Source organism: Anomaloglossus baeobatrachus, chromosome 7 (genome assembly GCF_048569485.1).
Source record: "Anomaloglossus baeobatrachus isolate aAnoBae1 chromosome 7, aAnoBae1.hap1, whole genome shotgun sequence".
Taxonomy (NCBI): Eukaryota; Metazoa; Chordata; class Amphibia; order Anura; family Aromobatidae; genus Anomaloglossus; species Anomaloglossus baeobatrachus.
Window position 1 is genome coordinate 60,862,826 of NC_134359.1, and position 14,059 is coordinate 60,876,884.

Below are 14,059 nucleotides of genomic sequence, written 5' to 3' on the forward strand. Positions count from 1 at the left end.
ATGCTGCGATAGAGCGTTCCAGAGTATGGGGGAGGCACGGGAGAAATCTTGTTCCAAATAAATGAACCTGACTATGCAAATCTCATGCCACAAAAATATTGAAACTAGTATATAGCTTAGAAAAAGTAAATTTTGTGACAAGTAACTAGATTAATATTTGTGTACACCTCATTGTTAAATTTGCTTTGCAGCACCAGAGGCATTAGCGCCAAGCCCTCTAGGACCCCTGTCTCTCTATGTATGTATTGCATATATTATCACAAAGACAACGCTTAGCCAAACATTGAAATCTTCAAGTCTGAAATGAGCTTGAGGCATTTACAATATTTTTCATGGTTTTCGCTAACAGCTTATTCCCGAGAGATATGGTTTAATAGACAAGCTTAGTTAGACATACGTGAAGCATCCTGCTAAATTGAAGCCCTGAGGGTGCTATAAGCAGGAGTCCCTGAAGAGCAGTCTTGTTTGTAATGTGATTTGCCGGGAAATCTATCATCAGATTATTGCTTTATATCTACTACATGTTTATCTTTCGGAGCCAAATGTCACATCTGACAACATGACGTTGATCATTTCTGGCCTCCTTAGTGCCGTCAATTTACAATACGGCTCTTTTTTTCGTACCTATTCAATCATCACTATGAAAAACCTGTATGGCAGAATTTATATACTGCGGTTACGTCACACTTAAGTTTTCTTAAAGAGTTTAAAAATTCAAAACTTGTGTGCATTTTAGTCTCACACTGGCATCTACGGTTAAAAATTATAGTAGGTAGAATGCTCTCAATAGTTGATGTGTAGTAATGCTGTATAAGTCCGGATTCGCGCAGTTTCAAATGTACCCGAGTGCCAAGCCCAGGTCTGGAATTCTCAGGGAATTTCAGCTAATGATCCGGATCCGGCACTCGGGAAATAAAAAATAAATAAAGGAAAAATAAAGAAAATAAGAATGAAGTAAGTGCTTCATACTTACCTAGACTCCGGCACGGCTGTAACTGCTCCTGCGGCCATTCATTCTTCTTCCGGGGCTGCTCATTATTGCTCAGCCATATACACTGCTTTCCCTGCCCACCAGTAGTCCCGGCATCTGTGATTGGCTGCAGTCAGATGCAATCCCCAGCTTGTGTGATGGTGTCTGACTGCAACCAATCACAGGTGCTGTCTGCAGGTCACTATTGTAACAATTGTCGTAAGGTCTCCCATATTATGAAACCCAGATAAAGCATACGGCTACAGACTGCAGCACCCAGCTGGGCGCTTATCTTGGCTGTGTTTCACAATAGGAGTAGCCGCATATGGCAAGTTTTTTTTAATTATTTAAATAATTTAAAAAAACAGCGTGCGGTCCCCCAATTTTGATTCCGAGCTATAATAAATCCGGACAGCTAGGGACTGGTATTCTCAGGCTGAAGAGACCCATGGTTATAGGGACCCCCTAGCCTAAAAAATAGCAGCCTTCAGCCTCCCAGAATTGTCGCATCCATTAGATGTGACAAACCCAGCGCTTTACCCGGCACTTCCCGATTGCCCTGATGCAGTGGCAATCGGGGTAATAAGGGGTTACTAACAGCCCGCAACTGCCACTAAGCCCTAGATTAATGATGGGAGGCATCTATGAGAGCCCCCATTACTAATCTGTAAGTGTAAAAAAATAAACACAAACACCGAAAAAATCCTTTATTTGAAATAAAAGACAAAAAAACACCCTCTTTCACCACTTTATTAACCCCCAAGACACCCCTACAAATCCAACATAATCCACATAAGGCTAAGTTCACATTTCCGCTAAAATGTATCAGTCACAATCCGCTGCTCTTGTAAACAACGGAATCCGTTTAGCGGATTCTGTTGCTCCCATAGACTTGTATGAGCAGCGGATTGTGACTGATGATGCTGCGTTGCACCCTCCGCCCGACTGATCAGTCGTGGAACGACTGACCGCCGGGCGGGAGGAACGCAGCATGTAACGTTTTTTGAGCAGCGCGATCCGTCTGATTTCGCTGCGCATGCTCTCTGGCTCCCTGCACACGTCACCAGCTTTGGTTGGTTACCCGATATTTACCCTGGTTACGGTGCAAGGAGCCAGCGCTAAGCGGTGTAGGCCTGTAACCAAGGTAAATATCGGGTAACCAAGGTAAACATCGGGTGCTTTGCTACCCGATATTTAATCTGGTTACGTGTGCAGGGAGGCCGACACTTCCCCGCTCAGCCCCGCCCCCTCCCGCACTCCGCACATGTGTGTACACACACACACACACAGGTCCCCAGCCATGCAGACAAGCACTGCCATTGACACCCTCGTCTGGCCCCGCCCCTGCTCGGCTCCGCCCCCCGCACTCCGCATGTGCGCACACACACACACATACATACATACATACATACATACATAACACACACACACACTCACCTGTCCCCAGCCATGTAGACCGCACCACTGCCACTGACATCCTCAGCGCCTGGCCCCGCCCCCCGCTCGGCTCCGCCCCCTCCGCATTCAGCATGTGTATACACACACACACACACTCACCTGTCCTGCAGTCCCTGCGGCACTGACGTCCTCAGTGCCACGGCCCCGCTCGGCTCCGCCCCCCACACACAACGGAATCCGACAAAGAATTCTGTTCTTTGTCATCCGTTGTACAGCGTTGAACAGCGCATCAGTCACATGCGTCAAGCGACGCATGTGACTGATACAAAACAACGGAAATGTGAACTTAGCCTAAGATCTCACGACGATTTCAGCTCTGCTACATGTGAAGCTCACAGTGAGCACCATAGAGCAATGTTGTGTGCCGTGCATTCAGCGGTGACATCACTCAGTTGATTTGAAATCTCATCTGGAGGTTCCCACGTTACTCCACCTGTAACCACAACTGTTATTCTCACCAGCCTGAAAATAACAGCCCCTAGCTTTCAAGCTTTATCATGGCTGGGTATCAAAATTGGGGGGGACCGCACGTTGTTTTTTTTATTTAAAAAGAAAAAGCTGCATGCGGTTCCTCTTATTTTGATACACAGCCAAAATAAGTGCATGGCTGGGGGCTGCAACCTGTAGCTGTATGCGTTATCTGTGTTGAGTATTATAATATTGGGGGACCGTAAGTCAAATATTTTATTTATTTATTACATATTTTTTATTTATTTATTTATTTATTTGCCACTCAGGGTGACTGCAACCAATCACAGATGCCAGTGGGTGGGAAAAGCAGTGCATATGCAAGAAGGTAAATGAGCGGCTCAGGAAGTGAATGAGTGGCCTGGAAGCAGTTACAGCCACGCCGGAGCCTCAGTAAGTATGAAGCACTTGCTTCTATTCCCCTATCTCTTCTACAACCATTTTTAATCTCCGGAATTTGGTCCCAAAAGACTTATACAGGGATCGGTATCCAGCCAGAAAACCGGGATCAATCCTGGACCGAAGCTGGGTTTTTCATTTTTAACCCAGTTAAACCCGCCGTTCCTGGTTATCCAGAAAAAAAAGCACTGTGCGCATACAGCCTAACGTTTGCTATGTTACAGAATTGTAATGCATCTATCAAAATCGGATGCCATACTGTGTTATCTGATTTTTTTTCTCTAACTCATAGACTGGAATGGTGGAGTCTCGTCCAATTTCAGAGTAAGGCCAGTTTCACACATCCTTCTTTTTGCCAGTTTGGTGGATCCGGCGGGCTCCCGTACAGTGAATACAGTACAATGACAGCGCAACAAGCGCCGGTCACATGCTGTCATGTGACCGGCGCATGTGACCCGGAAGTAACAGCGCTGTCATTGTACTGTATTCACTGTACGGGAGCCCGCCGGATCCGCCAAACCGGCAAAAAGAAGGATGTGTGAAACTGGCCTTAGATCACAGTACGCTGCAATTTTTGGCACAAACAGATTCTGTCAGTGAAAAAGTTAGTTCTGTGAACTGGCCCATTGAATAACATTGGTCAGAGTGCTATGACATAAAAAAAATCTAATAACGCTTGTCCAATTTATATGGTGGTGTGAGCGAGCCCTTGACGTGGGAGCAAACAATGACGGTCATACGCCCATTATCACCCACAAGTACCAGCTGAACATTTACATTTATTTTGAGGTGTAGAGTTGCTTTAAAGGGAATGTGTTTTTGTTTTTAAACAAGTTAACGATGGACAGTTTTAACTAAGGTAGGATATTTTTATATTTTTCAGATTGTACATATTCACCTTTATTAGAGCACCTATCTGATAATGGGCAATTTTCCTGCTGAATCAAATCCCTAAAAATTTAAGATTTCGATTCTGGAGAAATCATTTCTTAGCGAAAGTCAAAGCAAATTCAGTTTGCCTCTAATTGATTCACTCATCTGAATGTGATACATGATAAACTGATAGTGGAGCTCTGGTGGAACATGACTAGAGATGAGCGAACCCAAGGTCCACCAACTTTTTAAAAGAAAAAACAGAGTTCAGGTTCGGAATTTGGAAGCTTTATCTATTCTGACCACTGTAGCGAGCATCATTGTGTTCGGGTACGCTCGGAGCTCAGCCCAGGCTTGCACTGGGGGTGATCAGATCTGGTGTGCAATCAAAAAAAAAAAAAAGGAAAGCCCTCGCCCACCCTTCCCTAGAAATATTCTGCTTATGGCTGGCTGTATATGGGTGGAGAGATTCGAAACGCCAATCAGTGACTTCCATTGGGGTTCGGGCCAACTCCGAGTGGAGGTATGCTTCCGAAGCAAACTTCCACTGGTGTGCTCATCTCTAAAAAAAGACACCCATATACTGGTGTACAGTACAGACCAAAAGTTTGGACACACCTTCTCATTCAAAGAGTTTTCTTTATTGTCATGACTCTGTATGTCATGTCAATAAAGAAAACTTGATTGATTTTTTTTTAGATGTCATGAAAATTGTAGATTCACTCTTGAAGCTCATCAAGAGAATGCCAAGAGTGTGCAAAGCAGTAATCAAAGCAAAAGGTGGCTACTGGCTACTTTGAAGAACCTAGAATATAAGACATATTTTCAGTTGTTTCACACTTTTTTGTTAAGTATTTCATTCCACATGTGTTAATTCATAGTTTTGATGCCTTCAATGTGAATCTACAATTTTCAGAGTCATGAAAATAAAGAAAACTCTTTGAATGAGAAGGTGTGTCCAAACTTTTGGTCTGTACTATATATTGTACCTTTTGTTCCTCATCGTCTGCAACAGATTTTTCTTGATTTAATTTTTCCGTCTGTTGTCCAATTTTGTCAATCAGGGCTTCAGTATCCGTGTTCCTCTGGTGAAGTTCTACCTCTTGTATGGCAAGTTTAGACTTTAAATCCTCCACCTGCAGGAATACGACAGAGACCTGATTAATTAAGTTTTAAGACAATATTTTCAATTATATTAAAATCAGTTAGCTTAAAGAATAAATGCTGCCGAGGGCTTCGTTGTGAACGTGTATAATTGCTTTGTGCCTCTGGAGGTTATGTAATTACGTCTCTCTATTTATCAAAATACTGGCTTGAAGGCAATAAAAATGAACTTGTTGGTTAATTATGTGCATAAATGCAGAAACATCTCTTTATTGTAATGATACCTTAAAAAAAAAAAATCTATTAACTTTCCAGCATTGGATATCTGACAATATATAATATCAGTATGCAAATCATAATTGTTTTCAAAAAGTGAAATTGTACAATGAATGGAAAGATAAAGAATCCCAAGAGTATAAAAACTTGTTAGGAAAGGTCATAGAAATGTATACAATTATTGTAATTAAAGGGGCTGTCTCACTTGGATGATACTTAGGACATAACAGGGCATATAAATTATCAGCGACTCTCACTCTAAAAACCAGAACTGGTCTGCCAAATAGATAATGTCGATTCAACAAACTTTGCATAAATCAAAAGTACAAGTGAATGTAAGAAATTTTGTAACATATCTTATTAAAAAAATGTGCTTCTTTCTCCACTTATGAGCCATTTCTTCATCTTCCTGTTATACAGAGATTTTTACAAACTTTACCGACTGTCATGACGGAACAGATCACTCTACCTGATAACGTTTGTAGTGTCTGTGATCAACGCAGGCAGACTTGGGCATCGACCTGCAGAGTGGAGGTTCATGAAGTTAAAGTCTGCTTGTCTGCTTGTTAGTCTATTTGATCACATGTTGTGGGGAGCCAATTATATCTTCTCCCTTCCTATATATACTGGCTAGTTCCTTCCTTCTATGCCAGCTATAGTTTATCTTAGCTGATCTGGTGAGGTATTGAGATCCAAACTATCTGGTGATTTTAGTACTTGTTGCTGAGTGTAATTGTGGTTGCCTTTTGTTGCTACCTTCCTGCTCTTGCGTTTCTCCTGAGTCTCTCATTGTCTACGCCTGTGTGTGTGCAGTGTTTCTCAGTTTTGGTTCTCCCTTGTCTGTCTTTATCTGTGTTTCAATCTCACTCCTCCTCCTTTCTTCCCTCGTGGGAGGCAGAAATCAGTTTAGTTCTGATCAGCATCATAGCCAGGCACGGGACTCAGGCATCTCCACCATCATAAGCAACTCTAAGGTTAAGGATTAGCTAGGGTCCACTAGTGTGAGGAGCCAATTACATCTTCTCCCTTCCTATATATACTTGCTAGTTCCTTCCTTCTATGCCAGCTATAGTTTATCTTAGCTGATCTGGTGAGGTGTTGTGATCCAAACTATCTGGTGATTTTAGTACTTGTTGCTGAGTGTAATTGTGGTTGCCTTTTGTTGCTACCTTCCTGCTCTTGCTTTTCTCCTGAGTCTCTCATTGTCTACGCCTGTGTGTGTGCGCAGTGTTTCTCAGTTTTGGTTCTCCCTTGTCTGTCTTTATCTGTGTTTCAATCTCACTCCTGTTCCTTCCTTCCCTCGTAGGAGGCAGAAATCAGTTCAGTTCTCGCCAGCATCATAGCCAGGCAAGGGACTCAGGCATCTCCACCATCATAAGCACCTCTGAGGTTAAGGATTAGCTAGGGTCCACTAGTGTGAGGAATAGGATAGTAGCCCCTGTCCCACATTATCCTACACTCACATCATGTTGTAAATCATCATTCAATTAAAAAATAGAAATCGGTCTTGCTCAACTCAAGAATGACTGCCTGCTCACTTAGCAGTCAGATTACAGCTGCCTTTTAAAATCTATATAAAATAAATTGGGTGGAAGGGACAGTAAAAATGAGAAATGGGCAGAAAAATAAACAGAGAGTGTCAGAAATTGTTTTATCTCAACCCTGGGCTGGATTCAGAACTACACTGCTCAGTACTGGTGAATAATGCTCTTCATGCTGCTGCTTTTGAAGATCTCCTACATGGAGGCACCAAAGCAGGAATCCATCATGTCTCTGTGTGCAGATAGTCTCCATGCACTTGCTCATCGACAACTTAAGGCTATGTGCACACGGTGCGTTTTTCTCGGCGTTTTTGGCCTCAAAACTGCATGACTTTGCTTCCCCAGCAAAGTCTATGAGTTTTCATTTTTGCTGTCCCCACACAGCGTTTTTTTTCAGCTGCGTTTTTGTGGTGACCACAAAAACGCAGCATGTCAATTATTCCCGCGTTTTTCACTGCGCTTTTCATCCATTGAGTTCAATGGGATGTTGAAAGACGCAATGAGAAACGCAAATAGCTGCGTTTTGGTGCGTTTTGGTGCGTTTCTAAGACCAAAAACGCAGCTATAAACGCAGGAGGTGGGTAGTAAAGTGACGTGTACAGGAAGAGGATTCCTTCTGTCAGTATACACAGAAGCGTGAATCCTCCCGGTACCGTCACCGTCGCTTCCACCTCCCGTCCTGGGCATGTATGCTGCCGTGCGGCGCCATGTCTGGGCGGGAGATGGAAGCGGCTGCGAAAACAAAAGTTAACAGTAGAAAAAAAAAAAAAGTTATACTCACCTGTCTGCAGGGTCCCGGTGCCATGCCCGCTCCCAGATCCTCTCACGGTATCGCCACCCCCGCTCCGGCTGTGTGCAGACGGCCGGGAAAGCTCCGACGGATGCAGGACCTGGCGATGGATCACCTGATGCAGTCACCTGACGCATCAGGTGATCGTAAGTATCGCGGTGACGCGGGCGCCCGGCCGGTATCAGCGGATGCGTCAGGAGACTTCATCCCTGATTACCGGCAGCTGCCCCATCGCTCCAGGAGCTGCCGGTAATCGGTAATCAGCACATAAGTGAGTATTATTATTTTTTATTTTTTTTTGCACCGATGCATCAGCTGATTGTATAATCGGCTTTTATACAATCAGCTGATGTGTGATGTGATTCAGGCACTTGATCCTGACACATCATCTGATCGCTTTGCCTTCCAGCAAACCGATCAGATGATATTGGATCCGGATTGGACGGCGCGGGACCCTAACCCAGGATTACTGCGGAGGGGGGTTTATTTCAATAAAGATGGAGTCACTAATTGTGTTGTGTTTTATTTCTAATAAAAATATTTTTCTGTGTTGTGTTTTTTTTTATCTTTACTAGAAATTCATGGTGGCCATGTCTAATATTGGCGTGACACCATGAATTTCGGGCTTAGGGCTAGCTGATAATATACAGCTAGCCCTAACCCCATTATTACCCGGCGAGCCACCCGTCACCAGGGCAGCCGGAAGAGTTGGATACAGCGCCAGAAGATGGCGCTTCTATGAAAGCGCCATTTTCTGGGGTGGCTGCGGGACTGCAATTCACAGTGGGGGTGCCCAGAAAGCATGGGCACCCTGCACTGTGGATTCCAATCCCCAGCTGCCTAGTTGTACCCGGCTGGACTCAAAAATTGGGCGAAGCCCACGTCATTTTTTTTTTAAATTATTTCATGAAATTCATGAAATAATTTAAAAAAAAAGGGCTTCCCTATATTTTTGGTTCCCAGCCGGGTACAAATAGGCAGCTGGGGGTTGGGGGCAGCCCGTACCTGCCTGCTGTACCCGGCTAGCATACAAAAATATGGCGAAGCCCACGTCATTTTTTTTTTTTGGGCGGGCAAAGAAATCCTGCATACAGTCCTGGAAGGAGGATGCTGAGCCTTGTAGTTCGACAGCTGCTGTCTGCTCTCCTGCATACACTATTGGATGGAGGATGCTGAGCCTTGTAGTTCGACAGCTGCTGTCTGCTCTCCTGCATACACTATTGGATCGAGGATGCTGAGCCTTGTAGTTCTGCAGCTGTCTGCTCTTCTGCATACACTAGTGGAGAATGAAGAACACATTGAAGAAGGAAATGACATCAGACCTTTTTTTTTTTTGTTCACTGATAAAAAACGCATAAGGACGCAGTGAGCAAAAACGCAGCAAAACGCGTGCGTTTTTTGCCGCGTTTTTTTCGACGCAGGTGCGTTTTTGTGCGTTTTTAGCAGCCAAAAACGCACAAAAACGCAGCGTCAAAAAGACGCAGTGTGTGCACATAGCCTAAAGAGAACCTGTCAAGTCCCTTATGCCATCCAAGCCAGCAGCATTCACATTTGCACATCAAAATTCCCTTCCTAACCAGCCCTATATAACATTCTTCTCTAAAATTAATGTGTTAAAAGCATTTATTACCTCCATTTTTCGTATGCAAATTAGGGCATTGACGAGTCAATGGGGTGTTCGTCACACGCCCACGGGGTCAGGGTTTACTCGTCACTGGGCTGCGGTGCTTCTCTTGGGATGCCGCGGTGGCCTTGCCCAGCTCCGTGACCCCAGGTGTCAAAATAAGGCTGGGGATGGGGACGATGGGGGTAGTTGTATATGACGCCACCTGTTTTGTATATGACGCCACCTGTTCTATGCGGCCAATATTAGCCGCCACTGCGGGACTTCTCTGCTGGGGTGGATGACAACGCAGCTCGGATGTTTCAGCTCTCCACAGGCAGAGCTATGGCCCCAGGGAGGATGGTGGTAGTCTCTCGGGCGCTGATGGTGCGGTGGTGCGATGGGGAGGGCGCCGGCAGTAACAGGAAGATATAGGTGGAACAGATCAAGGTCTTTTACTCACTGGTCACACACTGCCGTTAGAGCACCGGGCTACGCTATGATACCAGATACTTCGGAGGTTGTGTCTGGTGGTTCCCTCTGTGCATCACCTTCCAGTGGTTTCCCTCCACCCCAGCTCCTGGGCCGTGGAATGGGTCACGGGCGCCTCTGCACTCCCACCGAACCCTAGGATTCCCCTTCTTTCCTAAGAACCCGGGTCGAGCCTCCGGCTCCAGACCACGGGCCCCGAACTTTCCGTGTCTTTGCTTGCTTGTCTGTTCCAGAGTCCGACCTGACTCGGACGCTGTCCGGTGCTAACTGCTTGTAGTGTGTCAGTTGGCTCCTGACTTCCCCTCTGTGGGTGAATCCCAGATCTGTGAACCAGTGGGCATGAGGTCCCATACCTCGTGATGGCCACTACAGCACCTACCCTAGCCCGGTCCCAGTGACAGAAACCCCGTGTTATGTGTTGGTTGAGTGTGGTTGTGGTTGTTACCGGTGACGACCTCCTCCATATCCGCGATGAATACTGCACCTCAGGTGAGGTGCAGTACCCAGTGGCACCTGAGTCCGCTGGGGCACCAGATTAGTTCCCCAGACTAGTTGTCCCTCTTCTCATGTTATCACGCCCCTAAGGGTGTGATGACATGATTTCCATGAGGTGGCATCACCGCAGCTTCTGGAAATCTTGCACATCTCTGGCTCATTTCAGCAGCGTCAGTGCATCTCTCAAGCCGGAAGTAAGCATCCTGGCTTCAGAGAGGTGCACTGCACATGATCAGCTTCTGCACATTCGATCATGTGCAGTCTGCCTCTCTGAAGCCGAGAAGCGCACACCTGTCTTGAGAAGCACACGGACATTGTTGAGATTTCCAGGAGCTGCGGTGATGCCGGCTCATGGAAATCTTGTCATCATGCCCACAGGGTCGTGATAACATGGAAAGAGGGCAGACTAGTCTGAGGAAACAACGCTACATCGACTAGTCAAGACCCTAATTTGCATACAAAAAAGAGAGGTAATAAATGCTTTTTTTATATATATATATATATATATATATATATATACATTGATTTTAGAGAGTGATGTTATACAGGGCTGGTTATAGGAAGGAAATTTTGACCTGTAAGTGTGACACCCTGGCAAAACCAGGTTGTCACAGAGACTGTACAAATCTTCCAGGTGCAGGACTCCATCCTCCTTGGCATACCAACACAAACCCACACCCAACACAACACCAGCCAGCAAAGCCTAGTCACCCCCCATGACAATAGAGACACACCAGTTGGGGGGGGGGCAAGTGGTTGGTGATGTCCACCTAGGAGTCCTGAGGTGTTCTGGGAGGGAACAAGACAGTTCAGTGCGGAAAGAGGAAGTGAGAGGAGTGTGGAGTGACAGTGGAGTCAGGGGTTGGAGCCCCTAGACTACCGGACTACTGACTAGGTGGTAGTCGGCAGACAGGGCCACAGGCGACAGAGATCCGGTCGCGGGAGAGCTTAAGTGGACCAGGGCAGGGTTGTAGCCCACTGATGCCGACAGCGGGAATCCGGTCCGGAGGCCGAGCACAGTCGGGGTGCCTGGACCCTAGGGCGAGGACTGCTTTAAGTCCCTTGTCAATTAGCCAGCAGGGGACAAGATTCCACGTCTTGTCCCACCAGCAAGGAGGAAGGGACCCCTGTTTGCTGTACCAGGGTGTGGGACCCGAATGCATCTGCCGGAGGTCACCGGTCACTGGCAATTTAGTTTACCACTTGGACTTTGTGTGAATTTCTCTAGAACTGTGAGTACCCCAATACCACCCAGCCCAGCCCTGCAGAATACGCAACGAAGCATCCTTCCCCCAAACACCGGGACAACACTCCCCCTACCCGTGAAGGGGAAACCATCTTGCTGCCCCGCTCCATCAGCCCCGGGCGCCCCATACCAAGGCAGCGGCGGTCCCACCAACCATCATCGCAACCCAAGGGTGGCGTCACTGACAAAATCTTCCCTTGTAAATACCCGATTTTTATTGTTGTGGGTGGCGGGCTGCTGCGCGAGCCCAGGATCCGGCTGCCACTCGAGCCACAGCAACGATCTCGGATCCGAGCGCCTCGGGCAGCCTTCCCTGCCATGGTCACTCACCCCTGCCCGCAACATATGTGTAAATGCTGCTAGCTTGGATGGCATAAGGACCTGACCTTTTATGCTATATTCACACAGGGATTTTTTGGTCCGGTTTTTTTCCTGACCAAAACCTGATCTTGTGACAGGAAATTTCCTTTGAGTCATTTGCGGTTTTGGTGCATTTTTGGTGCGGTTTTTAGTGGTGTTTTTGGTGCAGATTTGCTGCTTTTTCTCTACAAAATGGTTTGTATCAATGCAAAAACATTGCAAAAATGCTGCAAAGAATTGACATGCTCATTCTTTGAAATCTTCAGCAAAAATGCAGGTTCTGTATTTGACAAAACAGTCAGGAAAAAAATCTGCAGGTGTTTTGTGTGTGTGCATGAGATTTCAGAAATCCCATAGATTTTGCTGGTACTGTAAAAAGCAGTGTTTTATTAGCATGAATTTGCATAAAACCAAGGCAAATCTGCAGCTAAAAAACACATCAAAAACGCCCTGTGTGAAGATAGCCTTAAGGCAGCTTTACACGCTGCGATATCGCTAGTGATATCGCTGGTGAAAGCACCCGCCCCCGTCGTTTGTGCGTCATGGGCAAATCGCTGCCCGTGGCGCACAAAATCATCAGGAACCGTCACACGTACTTACCTGCCTAGCGACGTCGCTGTTGCCGGCAAACTGCCTCCTTTCTAAGGGGGAGGTTTGTGCGGCGTCACTAAGCGGCCGCCCAATAGAAGCGGAGGGGAGGAGATGAGCGGCCGTAACATCCCGCCCACCTCCTTCCTTCCGCATTGCCGGCGGCCGCAGGTAAGCTGTAGTTCGTCGTTACTGAGGTGTCACACGTAGCGATGTGTGCTGCCTCGGGAACAACGAACGACCTCCGTCCTGCAACAATCAACGATTTTTTGAAAATGAACGACGTGTCAACGATAAGGTGAGTATTTTTGATCGTGAACGGCCGTTCGTTGGTGTCACACGCAATGACATCGCTAACGAGGCCGGATGTGCGTCACGGAATTCGTGACCCCGGCGACATATCGTTAGATACGTCATTGCGTGAAACGGGGCCTTTAGAGTAGGGTTAGAGCTTCCAAAGGGGAAAACTGGTGAGAAATGCAAGATAGAAATCATACAATGGACAGAAATGTATTATTCATCATGTATATACACATCACAGCCTATTCAGAACAGTCACGTGAAGCAACAAGTTCATTTTAAGAATGTGCTGCCTTCATCCAGAGTAAAAGCAATGTTGTTGTTGCTGTAGTGTAGCTGAGATGTTCAGCTGAAATCCGGATCAGCCATGTGCTGACAACCGTGAAAGGAGAAAGTAAATTGCTAGGATTCCAGTCGTGATATTTCCCAACTCAGTCTGTGATATTAAACTGGAATCACACATGCAGCCAGCTTCTGTGAATTTTTTTTTAGCCAGTACCAGAAGTGGATAGAAAAAAATGTCTAAATGAATTACTGATATTTGTCATTACTTTTGCATCAACTTCTTTATTTGGCTCAAAAACTGCTGCAGAAACTGCACATTAGAGTTTTCAATATGTAAATCTAGATGAAAACCATTTTTTTTATTTAAGTAGTAAATTATATATGATTACATATTTTATTGTCCTACATATATATATATATATATATATATATATCTAATATATAAAGCTGAGTGTATGTATGTATATATGTATGTATGTGTGTGTGTGTATGTTCGCTAAAGGAAACCGCATTGTCGCATTTACAATCAAGTTTTGCACAGACGCCTCATGTGACTCAGGGAATGTCATAGACTATGCTTTGACGGGAAAATTTAACCCCGCGCTTTACAGTTAAGGCCCTGTTACACGCAGCTAATGATATATCGCCGGATTCACGGATTCCGTGACGCACATCCGGCATCGTTGGCGACGTCGTTGCGTGTGACACCAACGAGCGACCGTTAATGATGCAAAATACTCACCAAATAGTCCATCATGGACACGTTGTTCCTTTTCAAAAAATCATTGATTGTTGAGGACGCAGTTTGTTA

The 14,059-nt window shown here is 45.7% G+C and overlaps 1 protein-coding gene across 1 annotated transcript in view; it reads right to left on the reverse strand.

Annotated features, from left to right (window-relative positions):
* The window catches only part of LOC142245878 (dynein axonemal heavy chain 11-like), a 519,159-nt gene that overhangs the window by 247,155 nt on the left and 257,945 nt on the right, over window positions 1-14,059 (reverse strand). The window contains exon 46 of the mRNA XM_075318873.1: window positions 5,158-5,304. Within this exon, the coding sequence (XP_075174988.1) occupies window positions 5,158-5,304 (147 nt within the window). The remainder of the gene's footprint in view (window positions 1-5,157; window positions 5,305-14,059) is intronic.